This window comes from Narcine bancroftii, chromosome 9 (assembly GCF_036971445.1).
Source record: "Narcine bancroftii isolate sNarBan1 chromosome 9, sNarBan1.hap1, whole genome shotgun sequence".
Classification (NCBI taxonomy): domain Eukaryota; kingdom Metazoa; phylum Chordata; class Chondrichthyes; order Torpediniformes; family Narcinidae; genus Narcine; species Narcine bancroftii.
The window spans coordinates 31,321,249-31,348,107 of record NC_091477.1 but is presented as its reverse complement, the minus strand read 5'-3'; the positions used below and the strand labels follow the sequence as shown (position 1 = coordinate 31,348,107).

The following is a 26,859-nucleotide window of genomic DNA, read 5'->3' as shown; positions in this document are numbered from 1 at the left end:
TCATAAAATATTACAATGGCAGTTTTCCAAATGGTCCTCTTTGATACTTCTTCATTTTCCCCAACATCTGTTCCTCAAAATCAAGTCCAGCATTACTTCCTCACATCCCTTTTCCCCTTTATACTGACACATCAATATTAGGATGGTTGAAGTACCCCATTATTGCAACCCTCTGGTTTTTGTGCAGCCTTGTATTTTCCTGTAAATTTATTTAATATCCTTCCCATCAGCTAGTACCAGTGAAATAATTACTGCAGTATAATTGCACCATTATTGTGAATTTGAAACTAATGGATCTCTGCCTCCCAAACTCGCAGCTTCTTGTACTGCATTATTCTGGTCCTACTATTTCTTGCTCAAGGACTATTCATCTCTCCCAGTCCTTTGTGGAACATTGTGAAATGTGTCATTCGCTGCATTGCAAGAAACCACTGACATCTTGAAGACGTAATTTTTCTTTAGTCATTCATCAGTTAATATGCAATTGTGACTCCCAGGATGTTGGTGGTGCAAGTTTTGGCAATGTCGATGTTGCTGAATAATGAGGTAGGCGATAGAAAACGTGCTGGAAATGGTCGTCGGATGATGAATATAGTTTAAATCGTGCTGATATTGATTTGTAACTGCAGATTTTGCTAGTCCATGTGTGAAAAGAGCGTTGATTTTGCATGTGGATGATGAAAAAAGTTTGGAGACGAATAAACAGCAATTTAAAAAAAAAAAATGGAACTAAAAGAACAGCCATTGTACAAGAACTTGATTGTGAGTCTGATGCAGGTAAGGTTGTTTGGAGAAGAAAATGGTGGATGTACCGGTATCTGGTTTTGTTGCTCTGAATTTCCTGAGATTGTTGGGAAGCAGAGACGTAGCCACTGCTCAGCAAGGTCCTACTGCCTAGTTGTTATACCAACAACTCTGTGCAGGCTTTGTGATGGAATTTTAAAAATCCTGCAACCTCTGAGGACTGTGCCTATGCTGGGCAGCATACCATGTGGCGAGGTGGGGGGCGGGGGGATGATGTTGCAGAGTCTGGGGACTCAGAAGACCAGTACAGGATGCCGTAAACTAGGTGAATACCCCATGTTGAGAAGAAGCACGAGAGATGCCTTTACAGGAAGGTATCCATGACAGCAGCCAATGAGGGGCTCAGCAGCTGAAGGACCCGCACAGGGTGTTGGCGACGTACTCAAATGACCCACACAGGCTACGGACTGCTGGAACTGGCTTGTGGAAATTAGGTAATGCAGCTGGGATTCGAGAGGGCGAGAAGGACTCCCGAAGGGACCCGGGTGTTGAGGCTTCCTGATAGTATTGGAGGTTTTGACTTGGAGCTTGAGTTGCCAATGGTTTGAACAGGAAGCTGTGTGGCTGCAAGAGTGTTGGAGGTGAATCCACGGACACATAGTGTCTCTGAACGGATACTCTTTTGTTTTTTTTTTCTCTTATTGCCAGGGGTGCTGGGCAATGCTCATGGTAACTCTTTGCTTCATGGCTGACAAAAGTTGAAGTCTCATGTATATTAAATTTTTATGTATTATTATGTTACCATAAAAGCAACCTGATCCTTATACAAATTCAAAGTTAGAATGAAATATTTTTCATCCATCCATATTTCTCCATTCCTTTAACTTTGGAATATCTTTAAACATGGATTTGAAAATAAATTGATGATTTGTCCAAAATCCATGATGTGCCACAGATGGACCAAAAATTCCAGGTGGACAAGCAACATATTTTGTGGGGTGGGGGGGTGGTGGTGTGGTGTAAGGATGTAGCATGTGGAATGACTCAAACACTTGTTGACTTGAAACAAAGGCTTTTATTAACAAAAGACTGGAGTGTAGTACATTGAGGTCGACCAGTCCAGACGAACCTGGGTCTGGTTAGCAGCACCCTTTTATGACCTGCCAGTGGGCGTGGCTACAGCTCTCAGCCAATCACTACTACTATATGTAAATGTATACATTGGTGATAGTATCCTGTACTATCACAAATGATTTGCAATGTTGTCATCAAATTAATAATTTCCCTATTTTGTATAGGGCCAAGCTTGATGTTTCATCAAGATGAGTTTAATGAACTTTAAATTTAAATACACAGGCCCTTCTGGCCCACGAGCTCATACTGCCCAAATATCCCAATTAACCAACAACCCATGTAGACATGAGGAATGTACAAACTCCTTACAGGCACTGCCAGTTCTAACCCTGGTTACTGGCACTGTAATAATGTTCCACTAAACCATGCCATATTACCAACAATGTGCCAGTCCACTCAAAATGATATTACAGAGTCCATTCTGGAATGCCATCACAAAAGTAAAATGAATACAAACTTATTGTCACGTGGGAAGGACGAGAAACTGAGCAAAAAAAGTGAGTAGCTGATGTTTTTCACAACTTAAGAGGCTGGGATTTGTATCACCAATAAGTCCAAATATATTGTTGTATGCATTAAAACAGCGAAGTTGTTTTTTGAGGAGACAAATATAGACCTTTTATTTGGTCCAACAAGAAAGACGCTATACAAAGTACAGACATTCAGAGAGGTTATTGATATGGAGCAAAGACAACAGATTCTTGTTTTTTGGGGGTTCACTCAGGAGTCTGATATAAGCATGAAAGAAACTGTCCTTGAATCTGGTGGTGCATTATCTCAATGTGTGAATATTTTTCCTGATGAGAAAAGAGTATGACTGGAGTGTATTACGAGCCCAGAGGACCCCAAAACCCAGCAGCAATAGAAATTCACCAAGACAAATGGTTACTTAAATAAAAGTTGCTTTTAATTATCTTTAAACATGAAAATAGGATCAAACCTTAACATTACTATTTAACTTAACTCTTTCTAATCCTAAGCTCATGTGTATATAATGTGTGAGTAAGTTCTTTGATTCACAGTCCAATCTCGCTTCTCAATCCTCCAAGTTCACTGTTGCAGGCAATTCTTATACTGTGCACAGAATTTAACATTTATGAATTTCACCAGGCTTTGATGCTTGCAAGGTATATGGTTTCTGCTCAGGAAGGTTTTTGTCTGTTTTCAGAGAGAGATTTGTTGCTCATTGGACACCTACAACTGATCCCTTCTGATCAGCCACTTCAGTGTCTTGCCAAAGAAACTTGCCTCAACAGGGATTTCCGGATTATAACCACTTTCTTTCAGGTCATCATAGAGTTACTTTTTGTTTCCCTTATTTCAAGTGAAACATTATACAGCCACCCATCTCCTCTTGTATGAACCCCAATGGCTTTGACCAGTCTGAACTCAGAACCCATCTTCAAATTGGGGTTTTTCCACAAGCTTGTCAGCTTGTCGTGTTCCAGGCCCAGCTGCTGCTGAACTGTAGAACAGAATTCTCCCTCCCTCTCCCCCCCTCCCTTTCTACAACTCTGCCAATCTTTGTATCATCTGTAAATTATGAACCCACCCACCTACTTTTATAAACAAGTCATTTGGATACATCATTAATGTCAGGTGCTTAAATGGTGCCAAATCTCCTCTGGCTTCTGAGAAAGTAGAGACACTAGTTTGCTTTCTTGGCTGTTGCATTGATGTGGATCTTGAACCCATTCTGGTAATATATTTATTTAAAAATTATGCTCATTGTTTTTCCTTTGATATACATTGATGAATCCTTTCATGTGATGCTCCTGTTCAGAAAAGCTTTGTCTATTTGAGATATTTTAAAGAAACTAAAATTGTTCACGAAGCACATTGGTTGGTTTAAAAATTTTAAAACATCCAACACAAACTATGCTCATGTCTGTCTAGATGAAATATTTTTAATTAAAGCACATAGCTGAATGCATGCTTAAAAATCACTACCATTTAGAGATATTTTATAAAAGAATGGCACTACCAAATTTGAACAGGATCAGAATAGGGGAAACATGAGATACAATTGCATGTTGAATTTCAAGCTACTTTAAAAAAAATTCTGATAGGAAATAGTAGACATGAGACTTAATTTTCCTTTCTCTACTGACATTGCCTGACCAGCTGAGTTTATCAAGAATTTCCTGTATTCTCTTTTCTATCAGCTATTGTTACCAATAGCAGTTATATTTGTATTGAGCTATGAATTAAAATGAGAAAGTCAAAACCTGTGCTGAACATACCAATATATTTGTAGTATCTCGCTCTAGCCACACAATTTATAAACACCATAGGAAAGTCCTAATGGCAATAGCACACAATTTGTGAAGACCATGGAAAAGAGTGATGGCAGACCTGCCCTTCCAGAATTCCATGCAGCAGGGAACAGGCTGTACGCATGGAGAGCTCATTGAGGGGTTTCTCTGCTGCACAGAATTCTGGGATGGCATTATCCACCATCTCTCTGTCCCACTCTGACTTTCCCTACAGTCCTTTAGACATTTATAAAGGTTTATATAGGTCGGCAAAGTTTATACCTTTTTAATCTTTTTTCCTTCATGTTTCTGCACTCGCGTGAAAATGTAATCAACATGTCACTACTTTATCCTAGGATACACTGTCACTTTCACACTGGGCTTATCAGAATGCAGACTTCATGAGATGCCAGGAAAATATTACCTATCTCCGATACATATGTATCTGATGATGCCTATGTGTCGATTAAAGTGCTTTCATATTGGACCCTTAACCGGTAGATTGGCCTTCAATTACAAGGACAAGGTGTCAATGTGAAAGGGACTTCTGATAGCTGGAAGTAACAGATTGGAAAGGCTGGCAGTATGAAATTGATTAGTACTTTTTTCTGTATACCAAATATTCTCCCAACAGAATCTAAAGGTAATGCTAGGAGTTTGAATTGCAAACTTAATAATTTGTTCCAGAAGGTTTTTAAATCATTTGTAAATGAAAGGTTTCCAAGAAATTCTGCAACTGAAGTGAGGTAGAGAGTTTACCAGTTGCATACTGAGAAGATTATTTTGATCCCTGCTGGGAAAAATTTTGTACTCTGTATCAGCTATTGGTGACATTATTAAACATATCACATATTTTGAGATGATGCAACCAAATATGAAAAAGAAAAAAAAGTCAAAGATTTAGTTTGGATAAATGTTATAATCTTATTGATCTCACTTATCTTGCACATAGAGAAAGTCAAGTTGCATGTCATGTTAAAGTGGGATTAAAGGCTATTGTCTTGTATGTAGTTTAACACGGGATGTCATCAGTGATTGGAAACCTATTTGTAGTTATCTTTGATATTTTTTTTAAAAGAAGTCTCCAATTGTACCATGTACCAGAAAAAAAAAAGATTTATTCTATGACCTAACGTCAGATGGTTCAGGCTGCAGCTTTATCTTGATTGAATTGTATGGTTATTTTCTGCATAACTATGCCATTGCAAACCAAAAATGTAAATCATATAGCTTTAACCACAGGTCAAGATTATTCAACATTTACACTAATTTAGAGATAAATCGTGCCAAAACAAAATTGTTCATATTTGTTTGCATTATTTTGCACTGTGGACACTTTTCGATCGGGTCGTGCTGGTAAAATCAGATGATAAATGAACTTGAACTTGAAGAGTTATTCGCAAATGGACCTTGCTGATAATAGCCCTTAATTTGGCACCTTAAGGAGTCTCCATGATTTAAACAGGAACATTTGGGGTTCAGAGATTTTTGAATGTATTTTTAAAGATGAATAACTAATGGATTTGGTGTTTATAAGTCTTTTTCAATAACTTAACAATAGGTTAGTCACAGCTGGCTGGCAATGAGGTTCAGAATCCATATCTTTCAAAGTACAAATGCAACTCATTTATTATAAAATAGAGGAAAACAGAAAGCAGGAAATTTTAGTTTAGCATGTATTAGGGGACAATGTTAGAAGCTATTATTGAAGACTTGAACACAAGGAAAAAAAATGGAAAAGTCAGTATGGTTTTGAAGAAAAAAAATCATTTTTGCTCAATATATTGGAAATGTTTGACAAAGTAAATTGTGCTGTGGAGAAACAGACAAGTCTTGTACAAAGATTTGCAGAAGACATTTTCTCACATCAAAGGATTTTGAGGAAAACACAAGCTTACGATTAGACAATTATCTGGCCGATAGAAAATCGTATTGCCTTTTCTGCTAGGCCTGATTTATTGATTAGTGTTCCCCAGCGGTTGGTGTTGGGGTATTATTTCCTACAGTTTCTATAAATGGTTTGGATGAAAGCTTGAAAAGTACGGTTGATAAGTTTGCTTCTGACACAGAATTAGAAAATTTGAGATGCGGAGAGGGCAAAGAGAAGCACAGTCCAATATATATATATGGTCTTGAGAGTGGACAAATACATGTCAATTTTTCCTAAAATTGTTATCTTTTTAAATATTAAACCCAGATTAATAAAGAAAGAATAAAATAGAACATTAGATAACATTTGTTTTCTTCACCAGATTGTTTTTTCTGGATATTTAAATAAGAATTTTGATACGCAGTGGCATTTGAGTGAACCAGGACATATACAGATGGTACTGAACAAATAATTAGGAAATCTGAGAATGTTATGAGGTGAATTGAATACAAAGGTAAAGGTTCTACTTATATGGGACACTTGTCAAACCAACATAATTTTGTTTTTTTTTTAAAAAGGAAGGATGTTTATAGTTGGAAACTTTTCAGAGGAGGTTTATATGGAATAGCTGGGTTCTCTAATAAGGTTGGATAGGCTCATCTTGTACTTGCTGGAATCTAGAATTGATGAATGGCTTGACAGGAACATGCAAAATTCTGGTTTTGATATGATCCATGTAAAGAGGATGTGTGCAAGAATCCAGATATAGTGCTTGCTATCTTAAAAAATGAATGATCACTACTCAAGACCAATAAATCAAAATTATTTCTCTAACCTTTGTGAGCCTTTCCTTCAAGTGGAAATGGAAGTCAAGTTCTTGAACATTTTTAAGGCGAATAGATTTGTGATGAGCAAAGAGGCGAAGAATTGCTGGGGTAGAATTGCTGGGGTAGATGGAATGAAGAGTTGAGGTTACATTCCAATTTGCAACACTGGAGCAAGCTTGTGAATTGGATGCATATAATGAAGAGATAAGTGGCCTGCACTTGCTGCCATTTGCTCCTACTTCTAATCCATATTTTTGCATAGTCAAAACTAATTTATATTAATGTTTTATGTATTTCTTTCCTGTAATGATCCAAACAATTAAATGAAATTTTTAAAAAAGACTCGAGTTTTCTGATCATTGTTTCTCGAGCAAGCTACACCTCAGAGGTCATTGGGAAAATATTTCAAATATTACAGCAGACTTTCCAAGAAGGACAGCCCTATCTGTACCAATGAAATTGATTTTTCCAGTCAGCAATATACAGGCCTTAGTGAAGGGTTAGTGCAGTGTTATTACAATGCCAGTGACTTGGCCTTGAATCCAGTGCTGTCTGTAACGAGTTTATGTTCTCCCTGTGACCTGCATGGGCTTCCTCCTATGTTCCAAAACATACAATTAACATAAGTTAATTGGGTGAAATTGAGCAGCACTGATTTCAATGGCTGGAATCTACTTCTATTTTGCTGTATATTTTTTTTAAATGCTTTTTGATAGAAAATGGGTCGGAAGGAATGGGTACTACTCTGTACTACAGAATGGCAGGTGCATGGAGGTGTGCACATCATTGTTTGATCAAAATGAAAACAAGAATGTGTTGCAGTTTGTCTTCTGCAAATGTCAGACATCCAGAAATTTCTACCTTTGTCATGTCCTATTTAGTTGTGTGGCTCTTGTCTCAAAACTTGATGTGTGTTAAAATTATGACCAAACTAAGGCGTTGACAACAGATGCTTGGAGGCCTGTTCCACTACAAACAATATCATGAAATCTTATTCTGTAAGCCAAGATAAATCTAACTCCTTTGCAAATGGTTCAAAGGTCATTAAGTCTCTGCATCATCCTTAACATCATAAGAAACCAAAGATTTCTGCAGCTGGAGGCTCAAGGCGATAACATCAAAGAGTGTACTGTTCCCTCCTACATAAGGAGATGTATAAAATTGAAGCAAGATTTCAGAGTGGAGCTTCAACACCATGGAAAAAAAAAGCATAATGATTTCTGTCAATCAGAAATGTTGAATGAATGATCCTCATCTGCTACTTATAAAGATCATTAAAATCAGTCTGCAGGAAATTTGATTAATTCTGTGTGATATCAAGAAACTGAGCACGGAGTGCAGAAAAACCTCTGAGGCCAGCTGTACTTGTGAAATGTGCTCCAGCACTAGCTGTGTTTCTGTTTCAATACAGTTACATCATTAGGCATCTGTCAGAGTATGTGGAAATAGCTTAGTTACTTCCTGTTCACAAAAATGAGAACATTCCCAATTAAAATGTTCAATCTGCCATCATGAAAGTAATTAAAGCGGTCATCGATGGTGCTGCCCAGTCGCACCAACTGGCCAATAACCTGCTTATTGAAGTTGGGTTTCTCCAATGCCACTCGGCTACAGAACTCAATTAGGGCCTAGTCCAAACAAGGACCAAACCTTGAGTTCTGGGGGCAAGTTGAGAGTGACACTGTTCCTTGGTAAAATTAAAGATTATAGATATCAAAAGATCAGTGCTACTGTTATTGAGGATCATAAATCTCTCAAAGGAAGATGGTTGTGGCAGTCAAAAATTTGATCATTGCATCTCTGGACATCACAGCTGCTAATCACAAGGTCAGAAATGGAGATGTTTAATGATGTTGAATTCCTTTTAAAAATCAGAAAAGAATTGGACAGGCTTGCATGCAGGCAAGAAAATGTTAGCAAGTAATTTTTTTTTACATTGGAGCCAAGCAATAACAGTCTACAAATGGGGGAAAAAAAAAGTGTTCAACCAGCTATCTTTCGTATTCAATGACACAATCATTGATAAGTCTCCTTCAATTGATATTGTGGGTGGGTGCATTGATGGGAGAGGTATAGAGGGCTATGGACTGGGTGGAGGTCAGTGAGACTCGGCAGAATGATAATTCAACACATACTAGAAAGGCCAAAAGGCCTGTTTTCTGTGCTGTAGTGTTCTATGTCAGTGAGGTCACTGACAAAAGGCAAAGGAGGAAAAACCCAACACCCAACCCCAACCAACCAATTTTCCCCTGCAACCGCTGCAACCGTGTCTGCCTGTCCCGCATCGGACTTGTCAGCCACAAACGAACCTGCAGCTGACGTGGACTTTTTACCCCCTCCATAAATCTTCGTCCGCGAAGCCAAGCCAAAGAGAGTGTTCTATGGGTAATGAAACACTTTTTATTATTTTTAAACGATATTTTTAATATTTTTTCTTCAAAACAAAATCACCATTTAAAATTATTTCATTTTTTTTTATACCTGCCTTCAGTCTCTTTCAAGGTCACTCGTTGCCAGCTTGCTAATTTCCGCCAGTTTGTTTTCAAAGTCATCATTCCAAATCTTTAAAAACTGAACCTGAACTATTTTGGATGCAGAACCTTACATATTCCATGCTTCATTGACACAACAGTGCAGTTTAATATGAAAAGTTGCATTCTCCTGATGACAACTATTTTAAATTCTGTATCTATCAAGTGACTAGGATAGTCCTGATGCCAGAAGAATTGTTTTCCAAAGGTAGAAGGTGGTTGTAATTTAACATCCAAAGATCTCTTCCATGTAAATATGAGAGGAGATCTTGAGGGAACAGGCTTAATTCTTGTGCCTGATGAGATGGTGACATTTTATTTTCTGTTTGAATCCATTACTTTCCTTGTTTAAAGCCAACTCGCTTACATTTGCAGTTTGGCTGGTACCCTTTTTCTTCCTCCATCCAATCGCTTTATGTCCATCAATATTTGCAAATTTATTTCACAGCCATGCATTTCAGTCTTGCTCCAACCCAACTCAGCTGGTATTTGTGATTCCAGCAAGCTCCCCTCTTTCTACATTAGTATCTCAATTGTGTTTAAATACAGGACATGCTCCCAGCCTCTATTTGCAATACAACAACATGATTGCACACCCTTTCCCTTTCTACGATTACATTAAAATGTATCGCCTTCTAATTTTTTTATTCAAACTTGACAGTTTTCTTGCCCACTACTGACTGCAAACTTAACCACACTTCATCAATTGCATTTGATTTGCTCTTGCTATTTTTTAAAATTTAGACATACAGCATGGTAACAGGCCATTTTGGCCCACAAGACTGTGCCAGCCAATTACATCCAATTAACCTCTACGTCCGGTAAGTTTTGAGTAGTGGGAGGAAACTGGAGCGCCTGGGGAAAACACACAAAGACATGGGGAGAACGTACAAACTCCTTACAGACAGTGGAGGATTTGAAACCTGGACCCAGTCGCTGGCCCTGTAACAGCATTGCAGCCATTTTATTGCTGTGCTAAAATTTGTGCAGGCACAGGACTTCTCCACCTACCACTCTCCTCCTCCTTTTCCATGCATAAAACTATATCTGAGGTGCTGCTCTACCCCAATTCTTCACCAGGAAGACTCTCAGACCTTTTTTTTTTCTCCGTTCATTTCTCAATAAGACTTGATTATTGCATTTCTGCTTTTTCAATTTTTGCTTAGCTCAATACATTTCTTCCCAATTCTCTCCATTTTTCTAACACATCTTTTGCATCTTTCCTCACAGTGGAATTTTCAAGCAACTCTTATTATGATGTTCATACTGCTTTTGCTCTAACATTCATTCTTGTGCCCTCTGATGTACTGGTGGCGATAATAAACTACTTGTGACATCTAAACAGATTTAATTGGCAAATACATTTTCTCTAACTTTTATATCACATAGAAAAACAGATTCAGAATTTGTCATGAATGTGTTACAAAATATGTTGTTTTGTGTCAGCATTATTGTGTATTTCAGATGCAAAAATTGCTATACGTCAAAATAATAATTATCCTTTCCTCCATCCTGAGAAAGCTGCTGCACGGTCTATCAACTTTTGAAATTGATTAGTTTCTGTGTGGAATGTGCAGCCACAAAAATTACTATTCTCTACCAGACAAATACGTGTGGATTTGGTCTAAGAATTGATATTACTTTGTAGTTTTGTGAAATGTGTCATTTCCCTTGTGAAATAAGTTATCCTAACATTGTACATTAGCAAATTATATGCGTTGTCTTGATAACTAATGTGTTGCTGCAATTGAACTGATTGTTTGGGTTTTTTTAATTGAAAAAGAGAACTATCAAAATTCAGTTGACAAATGAAAACACTCACTGATTTAGTGCAATTAATAAATAATTTCTAATTTTCTTTTATTTAGCTCAGTGTTAAATGAATGTATATCAAGATACAAGAATGTTAGCACCTTCAGAGAGAATTGTTAAAATATTACAGATGAAGTACCAACAAACTGTTTCACATTCACAGCTGAGTGATCAAATATTAATGGCGACAGGCTCTCAGAGCCGTAGATGGTATGATAATGTGCAATTCAATTGATGTCTGGTCAGGGTTCAAGTTTACTTCCATGGATGCGTGCAGACCATGGGGGCAGATATGAGGACCTTTGCACACTTTTCAAGTACACCTTTTGAAATGTTGCTGAAAGCACTGAGATTAAATTTGATCTTTTTTTTACATCAGTTGATGTGGGCTTTGGGTGCTGTTGCAATGAAATTTAATCCACAGAATAAGAGGTAATGCATTTGGGGCAGGCAGTAGAAAAACCTTGCAGAGTATCCCCACAGATCCTTAAAGGGAATAGAGCAGGTTAAAAACAATTTTTTTAAAATCTCCATTAATCAAAGCACAAAATGTAAGAGAAAGATTATGCTAAAATTATGCACAATATTTGATCGGATTAGTTCCTCTAGCACTTTTTTAAAAATTAGATACATTACTGGACATAACAATTGCATTGGAGAGTGGTGCAGAATTTTGAAGATGTTGTTATGGCTGGATCAAGGTTCAAGAACCTTTTCCTCCAAGAGCTATCAGTCTCTTGAATTACTCCATGCTACCTAACCATAAACCACTCTGGGACCACAAAAAGATCTCTCTGCACTATTGAAATGCCATGTTCTTGGACAAACTGAAACTAAACTATACATCTTTATTTCTCTGTCATTTTTGTATTTATCTGTCTTGTAATTTATACTACTGTTGCTGTAACTTGACCATCCATTTGAGGTTGACAAGTAAGAATTTCAGTGCATCTGTGCACCTTGTATAATGACGAACTCTGCATTTAGTTAAAACTTGGTAACAAAGCTAAAAGGTAATGCTGTCCACATCTATAAGAATAATGAGCAGAAAATGTTAGATGTGGTGTGTTTCAATGGAAATAGTCTGTGCTGGTCTTCTTTGGCTTGGCTTCGCGGACGAAGATTTATGGAGGGGGGTAAAAGTCCACGTCAGCTGCAGGCTCGTGATGCGGGACAGGCTGGTCTAGAGCAAGGTTAATGTGCATCAGAATGACACTGAATTTGACTTTGAGAGTTGTGCAGGCACTTGTACTCATGGTTTCCAGAGGTTGCAGGCAAACACTTGCTCTGTACCTAAAGCCAGAGTTATCATTGTCTTGGGATTCTTCCTATTTGTCTCACCAATAGGAGGAAAAAAAACTCAATCAGCAAAGAGGAAAACTTTCATGTTTCAGTGCAAGTGGTTGGCATTCACATTGGAATGAAACATTTCATATGGAAGGTGTTAATTGTAAGTGCTCATTGTCTTACCATCCTGCCTTTTGTGTTCTTTGTATGACGAAGATCCTGCATGTATGCACAATAAGCTGTATCAGTGTGAGGACTCTGCCACTCCCTTTCAATCTTGCAGCTTGCACGCATTATTTGCTAACATCAAATGAACTGAAAGGGTGTGTCTGTAAGGGTAAACTCATGAGATCAGAGTTGTAAAGGAAGATGCAATTAAGCTGTGAAATTCCTACCATGGTAAAATCTCCAGTGCATCAGGGCTGCAATGTATTTTGCAAATAACCATGTTACAGTTGGGTGAGGGCCTTTGAATAACATATTCCAAATAAGTATCTTCATTGGATATAAATCCAGTGATTCCAGAAGGCAACACTTTAGTGAATAATTGCTAGCCTTCCACTTCCCACATTGCCTCAATGAATAAGATGCGTATGGCTCTGCAAAGGGCCATCTTGGCGCCTCACAGTTCGGCAGGCAGCAACCTCCTTTGAAGAAGACCGCAGAGCCCACCTCACTGACAAAAGACAAAGGAGGAAAAACCCAACACCCAACCCCAACCAACCAATTTTCCCTTGCAACCGCTGCAACCGTGCCTGCCTGTCCTGCATCGGACTTGTCAGTCACCAACGAGCCTGCAGCAGACGTGGACATACCCCTCCATAAATCTTCGTCCGTGAAGCCAAGCCAAAGAAGTGTAGGATGACTGTGATTGGCTGAGAGCGTAGCCACACCTACTGGCAGGTCTTAAAGGATTGCTCCTAGCCAGATCAGGTCATTCTGGACTGGTCGACCTCCTTGTGATATGCTCCATTCTTTTAGTTAATAAAAGCCTTGGTTTTCAATCAACAAGTCTTTGGTTCTTTCGACGCGCATCACAGGCTTCAATTGAAAATTTCTCAAATCTTTGAGTAGAAATTTGGGGTTTCATTACAGGCTGGCATGGTTGGCATAGTGGTTAGTTGAACATCTTTACAATGCAAGCGATCGGGACCTGGGTTCGAATCCCATGCTGTCTGTAAGGAATTTGTACGTCCTTCCAGTGTCTGGATGGGTTTTCCCCATGGACTCGAATTTCCTCCCACCATTTGAAACATACTGGGGGCGTAGGTTAATTGGGTGTAAATGGGTGGCATTGGCTCGTGGGCCAAACTGGCCTGTTACCGTGCTGTATGTCTAAATTTAAAAAAAAATTATATGTCAAGTATGGACAAAGTGATCCAATAAATGCCTTAAGTGAGGCTAATCTAAAAGATTCAACCTAAGATGCAGCTTGTTCACACCAAGATCTGAGCATTTTTTTTATAATACATTGATTTTTTTAATATTAACATTAACTTAATGAAGAGGGATGACATGTCATTCCATGTTCTCGGATTCATTCTATAGCCTTCTTTCTTGTTGCTGCTGCAGTCTGAGTGGAACGTGAACCTATTGAGTATAATTAAATCAGAAGACCTCATCTGACCTCATAATAGTCACCAGTATGTGGACCATGCCATTTTCATACAGTGCTGAGAAAATTTCTTGCCAATTAACTAAAGAATTCCATAATAAGACCATCAATGGTTTGGTGAAAGGCAAGTTATCAAAATTTTAACATAACTCTGCATGAGTTTCATAATTCATCGTATAATATTTTAAAACGTTATTTTGTCGATTTTTTAAAAAAGCTAATCCTTGTCCATGTACCATCAATACTAATAAATTAAGTACTATATTAATTTCAGTATAATGCGTTTTCTACTTATGATATCCTTAAAATTTCATAGTTGGCTAATGGGATTAAATAGGGTATTCATGAGCAACTGTATGTTGTTGTGCTTTGGAAATTTGCTTCTTTTGAAGTCAATAAATGGAATTTCACAAAGCAGAATGCACAGCTACTACTATGCAGAATACTTGGAACACAAGGACATAAGAAATAGGAGCAGGAGTAGACCATCTGGCTCATCAAGCCTGCTCTGCCATTCAATGAGATCATGGCTGGTTTGTTGATCGGCTCAACATCTACCTACCTGTCTTTTGCACATATCTTTTAATTCCCCTACTATGTAAAAATCTAACCAACATTTTCTTAAATATATTTTTTCTATAATCCCCTCTCATTCTTCTAATTTCAAATGAGTACAGTTCCAGACAGCTGGATCTCTCCTCATAGGCTAACATTCTAATCTCTGGAATCGAACTGGTTAACGTCCTCTGAACCACTCCAAACCTGGTACCTCCTTCCTCAAGTTGAACTCCACACAGTGCTCCAGATGTGACCTCACAAGTACCTTACACAGTTGCAGCATAACTTCCCTGCTTCTAAACTCAATCCCTCTACCAATGAAGGCCAACATTCCATTTACCGCTGCTCTGCTGCATCTGCAAGCCAACCTTTTGTGATTCATGCACAAGCACCCCAAGTCCTTCTGGACAGCAGCCATGTTGCAATCAGTTGCTATTTAAATAATACTCTGATATTCCATGTTTCCTTCCAAAGTTGATAACCTCACATTTACCAACTGCGTGGTTCATCTGTTAGACCCTTGCCCCTCTCTTTATCCTCCCCCCCCAATCCTTTGCACAATTTGCTTTCCCACTCAATTTAGTGTGTCATGGTTGCATCAGGAGCAGTGCCAGCTGCCGTCAATGATGTAAGCGATGCAACGTGCAGGTGTGTTAAGTGCCAGTATGTGGGTGCTGAATCTCAGATTTCGTAGGAGGGGAGCGAGAGTGACAGGATCACCTGTGTAGCTGTGAGCCAATGAGATGGTCAGAGGAGTTTAGCTGGGTGGTGTTTGGGGAGTTGAAGAATGCAATGTTGCGTCTAGTGAATAATATCAAGAAAGTCGACTTCATGATGTGCTGAATTAAACGAGTGAGTGTATTTTTTTTGTAAGCTGTGGTAAATTAGTGTCATTGCAAGTGTCATCAGTAAACTTAGATACACTGCTCTCTCAATTCTCTTCCAGGTCATTTCTGTATATTATGAACATGATACTGGAAAAAAATGGCAGCATTGCCAGAGCTGTTGTAATGGCAACGCTGCCGCTACTGTGGATCCAGGAGAGCGGAGACACAATGCTGCTTTAAAGGGTTCAACTGCCCTGTCTTAATGCTGAACACTCCAGGCTTTTAATGACCTGTTAAAGGAGCTGACATGGTTTTATTTTAAAATCCTGCGACCAAGATGCTCAGCAGTGGTCACGCGTGGGGGTGCAGTGTTCATTTTGTAGGTGCTGGAGGTCACCAAAATGACGATGAGGTCTTGCGAGACCTGGTCTTGGTAGCCACCATATTGTACTTAGTGCTGTATAATTATCAGCGAACTGTAAGACTACCAAGTAGGACGACCAGTCATCATGGAAAAAACAGGCATGTCCAGAATAGAGAATAGCACTCAGCAAGGTAGGGGGAGTGCCACCGCGATGTGCTGCTGTGGCTCTGAAGCAGCCCTATGAGGTACCAGAGTGGTGCTCCGGTGAGCTCTGGCAACACTGAATCTCTGGTCACAAGGTGCTGTAGGCTCTGGGGAACCAGCAGAGGAAACGACTACTGTGGCGCACCAGTGAGGGGCTCAGCAGCTGAAGGACCCACACAGTCTGTGAGCATTTCGTGACTTGCTGTCGAGGGACTTGCATAGGCTGCAGCCTGCTGGAGATTGGCTCATGGTAATCAGGTATCAGAACCAGGATTTGAGAAGGTGCTGAGGGAAATCGTGTTCCTGAAGGCTTCTTTTTCATGTCAAAGGTTGAGACCTGGAGTTTGGGTTGCTAATGGTTTGAATTGGTGGCTGTGGGAGGCCTGGAGGCAAATCCATAGACACTCAATGTCTCTGAAGGGACTTCTCTTTTGCTTCTCAAAGTAGGAGAGAAATTTAGAGGCTCTAATGGTGACTCTTTGTCAGGCAGAAGGCAATTTTGTGTAATATTGCATATTCTCTGCTACTACAAGACAAGAAAGGAATTGTGAATGCGATGAATTCTGAGGCACTTGCACAGCTGATTTTATTACACAGCCAAAGATGTAAACTAATAAGGTTTGGTGTTTAAATTTTCTGATTTTCATTTGCTAGTCCGTTATCTTTTATAATGCTAACAATCCTTTAATATACATGAATGAACATCCAATCTATTTTCAGTCATGTCGATGACTTGATGTGGCCTGACTAATTTCAAGTTTGTGTGAATTATGTTATTTGTGAGATTTCCAAAGTATCTATATACCAGTTTATTACTTCAGCAAGATAGAATTTTTATTTTTCTGCACATAGCCAAATGGTAATACATTAGCAGTAAAACTCCATGGATAGAAAGTTGAATTGATTTTATTTGAAGAAACTGTATAGCAACCAGCATCTCGATGTTTTTTTGGGGGGGGGGGGTGCGGGTGCGGAAGAGATTGTAATTACTTGTGATGGAAACAGTTGCTCATACAGCTTGCTAAAACTGTGATTGATGATAAACAGCTGGTGCTAATCGAAATAATAAGTGTGCTTATCAAGCAAAATATCTTCAATGCAGGTTACTAATTAGCAGCTGTGACCTTGTATATCAGGGGCTATGATTAAATTAATGAGGAGAATTGAATCTACCTCTGCAAGTGAAAAAGATATTGTCAAGGCCCCACTCAATTCCAGATTTTTTCAAAGATGTAATTAGTTTGGAATGGCCATTTAGAAGTTGGAATACTAATTAATATGTAAATTAGGTTCTTTAAACATTTATATTTGTGCCAATTCCTTATATCCAAGTTATAGTAATGAGTACATCTGTTGTAATATTGTTGGATTGGCTTGTCAAATAATTAACGGTTCTTTGTACATGGGGGAGAAAAAAAATCAAAATGGCAATGACTATTGGAAAGGAAAATATTGATTGAGGGAAAAATATTGTACATCATTGTCCAAAAATGGAGGTGATTGTGACTGAATAAATACTCTGATGGGGATTCAATGATGCTATCGTTGCATCTATAAATGTAGATGCACAACCTGATGCATTCTGAGCATATTAAATATACTGCAATAACTAATTCACTTTTAGTGTGCCTTTTTCTGTCTATCAGACTGAAGCTGTGCAGTTACCTGCTGTGAAGTTATTCATCAAAATATTTATCATTTGTTATAGAATTAGTTCTAATTTGTAGTCGATTCATTCCAATTGTGACTTAGTCAATGGCTCTTTTGCTTTTAGAGAAATGTTGCTCCCATGTGTTGGCACATCCAACTGGGAGTTTGGTGCCAGCCATGTTGAGGGTTCTTGATTGGAATAGATGTCAATTCCTCTTGCCCAATGAGCAACCAAATTCCTGATTGTAGTCTCTGCTGCAAATGTGGATGCCCTTGGAGGCTACTAGTGCTTGCCAAAAACCTTTTTAGTCCATCACCACATGTTGTTAAACAACTATCTCCTTGTTGACAATCATCTCACTCAGATTTTTCATCCTTGATTCCAAAGCTATCCTGTCAGTCATCTTCAGCCCTTTAATTTGGGTTTCTTATTAATTCCCAAAGTTAATTTATCAAGTGGTGGCATTGTGCCTCCTGCTGCCAAGATGCCAACTGATCCCTGAATGTTTTGGTACCCCTATCGTAGAGTTCATTCAGCTCATTCTTTCAAAAAGGTCTATTGTATGGTGAAGAAATGATATAGTTTGGTGTCAATTTTCATTAAAAACACTCCTGTGAAGCACTTTAGAACATCTTTATATGTTACTCAAATTGCATAAATGTTGCTATTAAAATGAGCTGTGAATGTGTCTCTTTGGTTCCACATAATAGGAAGGATGGGTGACTCCAAATTTAATGTGGATATTTAAGAAGCAATGTAGTGACATGAATTTTGCATCTGTACATTCGTTGGGATATTACATAACCAATATGTTTGGCTGTCAGCAAAATGGAAATAATGTCCAATGAATTAATAGAGACTGTTTCCCCATATGGAAAAAGTTGTGGTGTCGAAATTCTTGTACATATGTCACTGTTTTCACAAGTTTTTTTAAAAATGAATCGGGATATAAACATGGACTTCCTTGAATATTGAGAATGCATTTCCAAAGATTGGAGGTGAATCTGAACAAAATAATTTCCATTAATTCTCTTATTTCGTTCTAATACTTTATCTCATTATTTTGCTATCAGCAATCTTTTTCTCCCATCATAATGGCATCTACAATTGCATAGTTGCAAATATAAACTGCCTTTTGTGCAAATTAGACTGAAAAGCGTGATATGGCAAACATCTAAATCCGTTCAGTTGGAATGATCAGGGCACGGGAAGTCAGAAATTAATTAAATCTTGTATTTTTATAATACATTTATTGCATCATTGAACTCTGAACTGCAGTTTAGTGAAATTGGAATTTTAATGGAAGTGATTTGTGGTTTATGAACAGTAGGTTAGTTTTTGAGATTTTTGGATATTAATGTTCCAAATTGCAGACTAAGAATCTGGTTGAACTTGTAGGCAGTTTAACATGCACCTCAAAGGTGTAATGGCACTGCATCGACATCAGGGATAAAGTGAGCCCATTTTGGGACATATCCAAGTGATATTTCAAGGGAAGCAGTATTTTTCAACAGGGTCTTTGGATATTTCTGTTCCCTACAGTATCAGACGGAACAAAGTACTAAGTGCGATATCTGTTCTACTTCTACCCTGTTTCTAGCACTATAAATTTTGCAGAATATGATGAGATCACAGTAGATTTGCACATTTACTCTCCCCTAATTCTGTTTTTTTTTGTTTCTGTAGCAAAACTAATTCAATTAGTTTTTCCTTGCATTGGGTATTTTTTTTTCTTTTATGATTTCCTATCTGTTTCTTGTGTTGTCCAGTTGTGAATGAGTTCTGCTTTCTGACATAAACAGTTCAAGTTGAGATAATACTGTTTAGCCCAATAAAAATAACTTCATATCATCCATTCCTTTTTTCACCTCCTGTTGTGCATTTTTTTTTTCTTTCGTGCATAATTGCTGACCATTTTGCCAACCCCTCAGATTTGGAAGACAGTAACATTTTTGTTTGCGGGTGGCTTGTGTTACTGCCTGCCATTAATAAAGAAATGCTTGCACTTGAACAGGACGTGGTGAAAATATTGTTCTTCAAAGCTATGATCTTTTAGTATTCACCAGGGAAGGCTGACCGAGCCTTGTTTTTTTAAAAATCTCTAATTAAAGCTGTCACTTCTGACATTTCTACCCCCACTCAATGCTACCCTAAAGCATCACCTAAGGTTATTCAGATTTTTTTCCTTTATTTGACCCTGTGCTCCAGTTTTAAATTTGTAATCAAACAATTCACATGTGATTAAAGTTCACATTCCAGATTTCATTGAAAGGTTATTTGTATATATTTTGACCATGTCGAAATTACAGCAATTTTTTTGTACATAGTTCCCCCATTTCAGGGTACCTTTTTGAGACCTTTGGCTTCACAGGTGTTTGTCGTTACTCAGGTATGTTTAATTGCTTCATTGGTGCAGGTAGAAGAGAGCCAGTCTTACTTCTAAGTTTTTGATCACCTTTGACATCTGCAGCTGCCATTTTTCAATATGAGGACCAGAGTTGTGCCAATGTAAGTCAAAGAAGCCATTATGAGGCTGAAAAAACAGATTAAGACACTAAGGCATTTCACAAACCTTATTACCGAAATCAACTGTTTGAAACACCATCATTCAACGTTCAACCTATATGATGCATTAAACCCATTAAACAATGTCATCACACAATGAAAATAAACAAGAAATTTGTATCTTCTACTTTTACATACTAGGTCAGTTCATTTCGTCTTCTTCTCCATCTGTCAATTTAGGCGGTGGAGGTCCGCGGTAGGACTTCTCTGTTGTGTTCCACGTACGGTTCCCAAATTTGTTCGAATACTGTGATGTTATTTCTTAAATTGTATGTTGAATGGGGGGGGGGGGGGGGTGGGGGGTGAAGGAGGGAGGGAAGGGAGGGGGGAAAAAGGGGAGAAAATGACACTGTATATTCAAGAGGGAAATGTTTGTGTGTATTTTGGTTAGTATGGTTCATAATGTGAAAAATTTTAAAAAAAATTAAAAAAAGAAAGAGCATGTTGGTGGGCTCAGTAATCATTTAGGACTGGTATTCCAAGGAAGACCTCCACTGCTGATGGCAGAAGAATTTTCATCATAATGAAGGAAAAATTCCCCAAATGGCTATCCAACAGATCAGAAACACCTCCAAGAGGTAGGAGCTGACGTGTCAATGACTACTGTCTGCAGAAGACTTCATGAACAGAAATAGATGCAAGCCACTAGTTAGCCACAGAAACAGGACAGCCTCATTACAGTTTGCCACAAAGTATGTGAGCCTGCAAAATTCTGGAAAAAGGGCTTATAGCCAGATGAGACCAACATTAACCTGTATCAGAGTGATGGCAAGAGCAAAGTGTAAAGGAACTGCCCAAGATCTACCTCTTCTGTGAAACATATTGTGGATGTGATGGCCTGGGCATGTATGGCTGCCACAGGCACTGATGCACTTTTCTTCATTGATGGTTTAACTGCTGTTGGGAGTAGCAAAATGAATTCTGCATTGTATAGAAACATCTGTTCAATTTCAAGCAAATACCTCCTAACACATTTGACAGCTTCATCTTATAGCAAGACAATGATCCCAAACTTGTTGCCAAAGCAACCAAGGAGATTTTCAAAGCTAAAAACTGAAAAATTCTTGAATTGCCAACTCGGTCACCCAATCTCAATCCAACTGAGCATGCCTTCCATATAGAGATCTGGCAGAGCATCACCAGAGAAGATGCTCAGCACCTGCCAAGGTCTATGAATTATAGACTTCAAGCAGTCATTGCATGTAAGGGATATGTAACAAAGAATAAACATGACTTCTTTAATATACAGTATATACCATTGCTATGTCTCAAATATTATGGTGCCCTGAAATGAGGGGACTATGTATAAAAAGTCTTGCGATTTCTACATGGTCAAACCAAAATGTGCACAAATAACCTTTAATCACATGAATTGTTGGATTACAAATTTAAAATTGTGGAGAATGGGCAAATAAAGGGAAAAATACATGTCTTTGTCCCAAGCATTATGCAGATCACTGTTTACTTAAATATAAGAATGGGATTAAATTCTATGATTCCCCCAAATTTAAGGACAAAGGCTATTTTGTTTTTAATTTTTTTCAGGGGGAGAGAGCTGTTCAGTTTGGAACCTTCAAGTGGTTGATTGATTTTTCAAGAACCAAATTCTTCATGAGCTTGTCCTATCTATATTTAGAGCCTTTCTCGTCCACCTGTATCTTGACTGCTATATCCATTTGGTGCTCACAACACATTTTGAGTTCTGCCTTAAAATTTGACTTTTCTTGCAGCTAAATCACTCTTAATTGATGTTTTTTTTTTACCCTTTTAATTTTTAAAAATCATTTGCCATTGAACATCTAATACTAAAAGCTAAGTAGACCTGCAATCTGCAGCAGAGCAGAAATATTTCTGCAGCTGTTCATCAAAAAAAAATTGAAAAATTGACTGGTGTTATTGGCATGAATGTATTACAATTGTATTAAATAAACCTGACAGACAAAAAATAAATTGTAGGTATGAATGTTAACAATAATGATTGCTTTCAGTTGAGATGATTCTTCCTTGCCAGCTTATTGACATTTTTTCTTACTTGTGATGGTACACCACTGACCTACTGCAGGGGGCAACCTCATTGCAATAAGGGGACAGGACAACACCTGGCCAGCTGTCAATCAGTCAGCCTGAATGAATCAAGCCCCACCCGGATGGGTGTCAATCACTCTCCAGGATATAAGCCTGCACCGGCCTCCTGAGGCCTCACTCAGAGCCAGCCTGGCTCTGTGGAAGTCTTTGTTGATTAAAGCCTGTTGTACAGTCTTTACCTTTGTGTGTGTGTGTGTGTGTGTGTCTGATTCTGGCTAACAGTGCACCACAGACCATACATTTCATTAGAGACTTTGATTCTGAAGAAATATTTTGATTTTATTTATTCACTGATTGGAGGAAATGAGGAGAATTACTAGTTGGAAAAAGAGTTTGGAATCATCTGTACGTTCCGAAAACAGCAGGATAAATATGACAGTTATCGACTGACCATGAAAGTCAATGTCGATTAGATCCATATGTAAGATGAGGAAAACCTAGTTGTGGAAAGGATTTATAGGCTAATTGCGCTTTGATGTCTTGTATCAAATTACTATTTAGAAAAAAATCTAAAAGAAACTGGCTTACTTCTGAATGAACCAACACAATTTATTTGCATTGTTTCCAAAATTTGAGCACATTTTCATTCAAATGAGAGAGAAATTTTAATGTAGTACCGCATCTAAATTTAGTTGTGGTGAGGATGGAGTTGAGGATGATGATCAACAATAAATTTGAGTCCAGAGGCCTGCTCTAGCATACCAACCAGCATATTAGTTGTCTGCTGTTTGTTCCAATTTAAATATGGTGATCAATTTCAAAAATAGCCTACATTCAAATTTAATGGTGCAATCATTGCTAAACTGGACTTTGTGAAATTTGCCATTTAAACCCCAGAAAACAAAGGAGCAATTAATGGGGATCACTATGTTTATCAACAATAATCAATTCTTGCAGTTTATTTCCTATTGACCATGGAGAGCTTAATGAGATTTTGCAAGGAGAAATTACTTTTGGCACTTGGGTAATCCTATAATACTGATCAGCTGCCATATTGGGTGCCATATTTTGTATCTCAAATCAAAAGCAAAATACTTATCAACATCAAAAAGTGACTTTTGTGGAAAGATCTCCAGGAAGTGAGAAGAAGTATTCTGCTCCGACAAGTAATTGCATAATGTGAACAGTGCAACAGAAACTTGGAATCACAATTTTGTTGAAGAATGGTTAATTTGAAGACTATGCACAGTCCGTATCTGTGGAATTGAACAAAGGCTTTTCCCCACCAAGCAGCATCAAGCCAGTGTCTCACACATCATTAGTGACCTTATCACTTCTGGTCATCTCCCTCCCACAGCCTTTGTTTCCTAACCCTGCACTGCCTGGTTCCATCTCTAATTTAGTTGTCCTGTGGAACTGGTATCCTCTTACCTCAACTCCATTTTGACCCCCTGGTCTAGTCCCTCCCCACCTACATCTGTGATGATTCACATGCCCTCCATCACTTCACATTCCCTGAACTCGGGTGCCTCATTTTCACTGAACATCCAATCTCTATATACCTTCATTCTCCCATTATGAAAATCTTAAAGCCCTTTGTTTCTCTCAACAACAGATCCAACCATTCCCCCTACTCCAGCTAGCTGAACTTGTTCTCACACTTTATAACTTCTCCTTTGGCTCATCTGATTTCTCTCCCCCTCCAAAAAAATAAAGTTGAAATGATAGCCATGAGTCTCAGCTACGTCTGTCTTTTTGTTGACTGTGTCGCAATCCATGCTCCAAGCCTACACAGGCAAGACTTCTGAACTCTTCCTCTCCTACATCAACAACCATAATTGGTGCTGCCTCCTGCAATCATGATGAGCTCATCAAATTTATTCACTTTGCTGCTAACTTTCACCCCCAACCTCAAATTCACTTGGTCCATCTCTTGCAACAGTCTTCCCTTTGTTGATCTCTCCGTCTCCATCTTGGGAGATATACTCTATGAACATTTTCTACATGCATCCCAACTTGCATCATTATTGCAACTACACCTCTTCACACCTGGTCCCCTGTTAGGCTTCTATTCCTTTCTCTCAATTCTTCCATTGCATCTACTCCCAGGATGAGGTCTTCCATTGCAGAACATCCAAGATGTTCTCCTTCAAAGAGCATGGTTTCCTCTCTGACATACTCAACCTTTACCCTCAACTCCTGTATTTCCCACATGTCTGTCTTGCCCGCCTCCCCCCCCCCCCCCCACTCTGTCCTTAGATGCAATAAGGCCAATATCTCTCCTTAATCTCTCCTACCACCCCACTAACCTCTGCATCCAACATTATCCTTAGCAGTCATATCTCTCCCCCCCCCCCCTTTGATTTTTGCAGGGTCCACTCCAGGAATCCTTTGTCCACTCATCCCTTTCCACTTATTGCCCCATCTATACCTACCCCTGTGACTGGAGGAAATGCTATACTTGCACCACACCTACTCCCTTCCCACCATTGAAGGCCCTAAATAGTCCTTCCAAGTGAAACAATACTTCATTTATGAATCTGCAGGAGTCATCTTCTGTATCCAATGCTCCTGAGGTGGCCTCCTCTACATTGGTGAGACTGGATGCAGGCTGGGAAATTGTTTCTTTGAACATCTTTGGTGTGTTAGTTGCAATAATGGGTACCTCCAAGTGGCCAACAATTTTAATTCCACATACCATTTCCACACTGAAATACCTGTCCATGGCTTCCTGCACTGCCAAACTGAGGCTACCTGCAAATTGGAGGAACAGCACCTCATATTCCGACTGGGCACCTTCCAAACTGATGGCATTAATATCAACTTGTCCAATTTCCATTAAACTATCACCCCTTTTCCTTCCCTCTCCAGTCAAAGAGCTCCTCCCTCCTCCTATCACTTCCCAGCTTTTTGTCCCCTTCATCCACTCACCTATATCCACCCATAATTTCTTGCCTGTGCTCCTGCCCCCTCGTCTCACCTTTTTGTTGGGACGCCTGCCTGTATTTGGCCCCTTGTCGAAGGGCTCATGCCTAAAACCTTGGTTTCCCCTTGCTTTCTAAAGATGCATGACCTGCTAAATTTCTCCAACACTTGTGTATTGCACTACAATAATAGCATCTGCAGGGTTTCCTGTTCAACAAAATATTTTTCTTCTTGATTCTTTAAGTATTCATTGTTGCCATTTGCTACTCTAGTGTTTAATATGACCATTACAAAGTCCAGTGGAGTTGAGTCAGTTGTGCTTCAAGTGAATTCCTTCATTCTCTCTGGAAATGTGCAGTGTCTAGGCCAGTCATTTTCAATGGGGTTTCCTATGGCCTGCCTGGGAGCCACAGCACATTTAAGTAAAAGCCTTGTTTTCTTTATACCTCATATAACATAGGGCAGGAAATGCCTATGAGAATGTGCACAGTTGGGTAGTTTTGAGATTGTTTGCTCTTTATACCACTTATGTAGGATATTTGTGGTTCCATGGGTTCCCAGGCCTGTGTTGCATTTCTTCAAGGAGACTTCATGCACATACTTTGTTTTCCTCTGCCCCACCATTTTGTTTCCCATGGCAGAGTATTTGAATCCAATCTGTTACTGGAGTCTGATGCTATGTGTGCAAATGTGACATGCTCAATGTTGTCAACTGAATGCAACGAGGGTCTCTATGGTGTTGACTGACCTGGCAGAGGACCTGATAGTGCTTTGACTATCCTTGTGGCCAGAAGATTTCATGGAGATTGTGAATGGCATTTTTCTTTTGCCCCGATATGTCTGCCAAATATCAGTGCCATTCAGCAGAGCAGAGATGACTTTTGCTTTGTTGACTATGTTGTGCCAGGATAGATCTTAATCTTCAGTTTCCAATCATTCTAAGGCTGAGGTATCATTAAAGATAATGCAGATTTTATTATTTATCTAAAAGATATAAAAAGTAATCCATGTTTGCATGGTCTTGCTATGGGTTTTTATTGTTGAAGAGCAGTATGCTACACAAGTTCCACAGACAATACTATAGCCTTGTCCATCAGTCTGTCCTGATCCACCGGGAGAACAATGCCTCGTACGCTAGGCTGCTGTTCACTGACTTTTGTTGGTGAAGAAGCTGTCCATGCTGGGACTCAACACCACTCTCTAAATGGATTCTGGCCTTCCTAATGGAAGGACTGCAGTCTGTCCAGGTGGATAGAATAATGTTAAGCACCATCAAGTAAAGGCATACCTCAGGGCTGGGTGTTCACCCACTCCTGTTCGTGCTTCTGACCCACAAATGCATCACCAGATCCAGCTGCAACAGTGCCATCAAGTTTGCAACAGTAGTTGGCCACATTAGCAACAACAATGAGTTACACTACAGAGAAGAGATGGAAATTCTTAGGATGTGGTGCAAGAGTAACAACCTGAGTCCCAATGTGGACAAAGCAAATAAGATTGTGGACTTCGGGGGGGGGGGGGGTCAGGATCAACCACCTTCCATGACACCTTCTCCACCACAGAGTTTATAAAGTATAGAGCACCAAGTTCCTTGGAGTTCATTTAACTAATGACCTATTGTGAACATGCGTCATCTTCTTACTTGTCAGGAAGCCGCCACAGCAC

At 39.0% G+C, this 26,859-nt stretch overlaps 1 protein-coding gene across 2 annotated transcripts in view; it reads left to right on the top strand.

Annotated features, from left to right (window-relative positions):
- Nucleotides 1-598: 598 nt before the first annotated feature.
- The window catches only part of unc5a (unc-5 netrin receptor A), a 301,205-nt gene continuing 274,944 nt past the window's right edge, over nt 599-26,859 (top strand). Inside the window, exon 1 of one of the 2 annotated variants that reach the window (XM_069898684.1) lies at nt 599-762. In XM_069898684.1, coding sequence (XP_069754785.1) covers nt 669-762 — 94 coding nt within the window. In that variant the 5' untranslated portion in view covers nt 599-668. Of the gene's footprint in view, nt 778-26,859 lie in introns of both variants that reach the window. The other variant, XM_069898683.1, reaches the window with a different exon arrangement.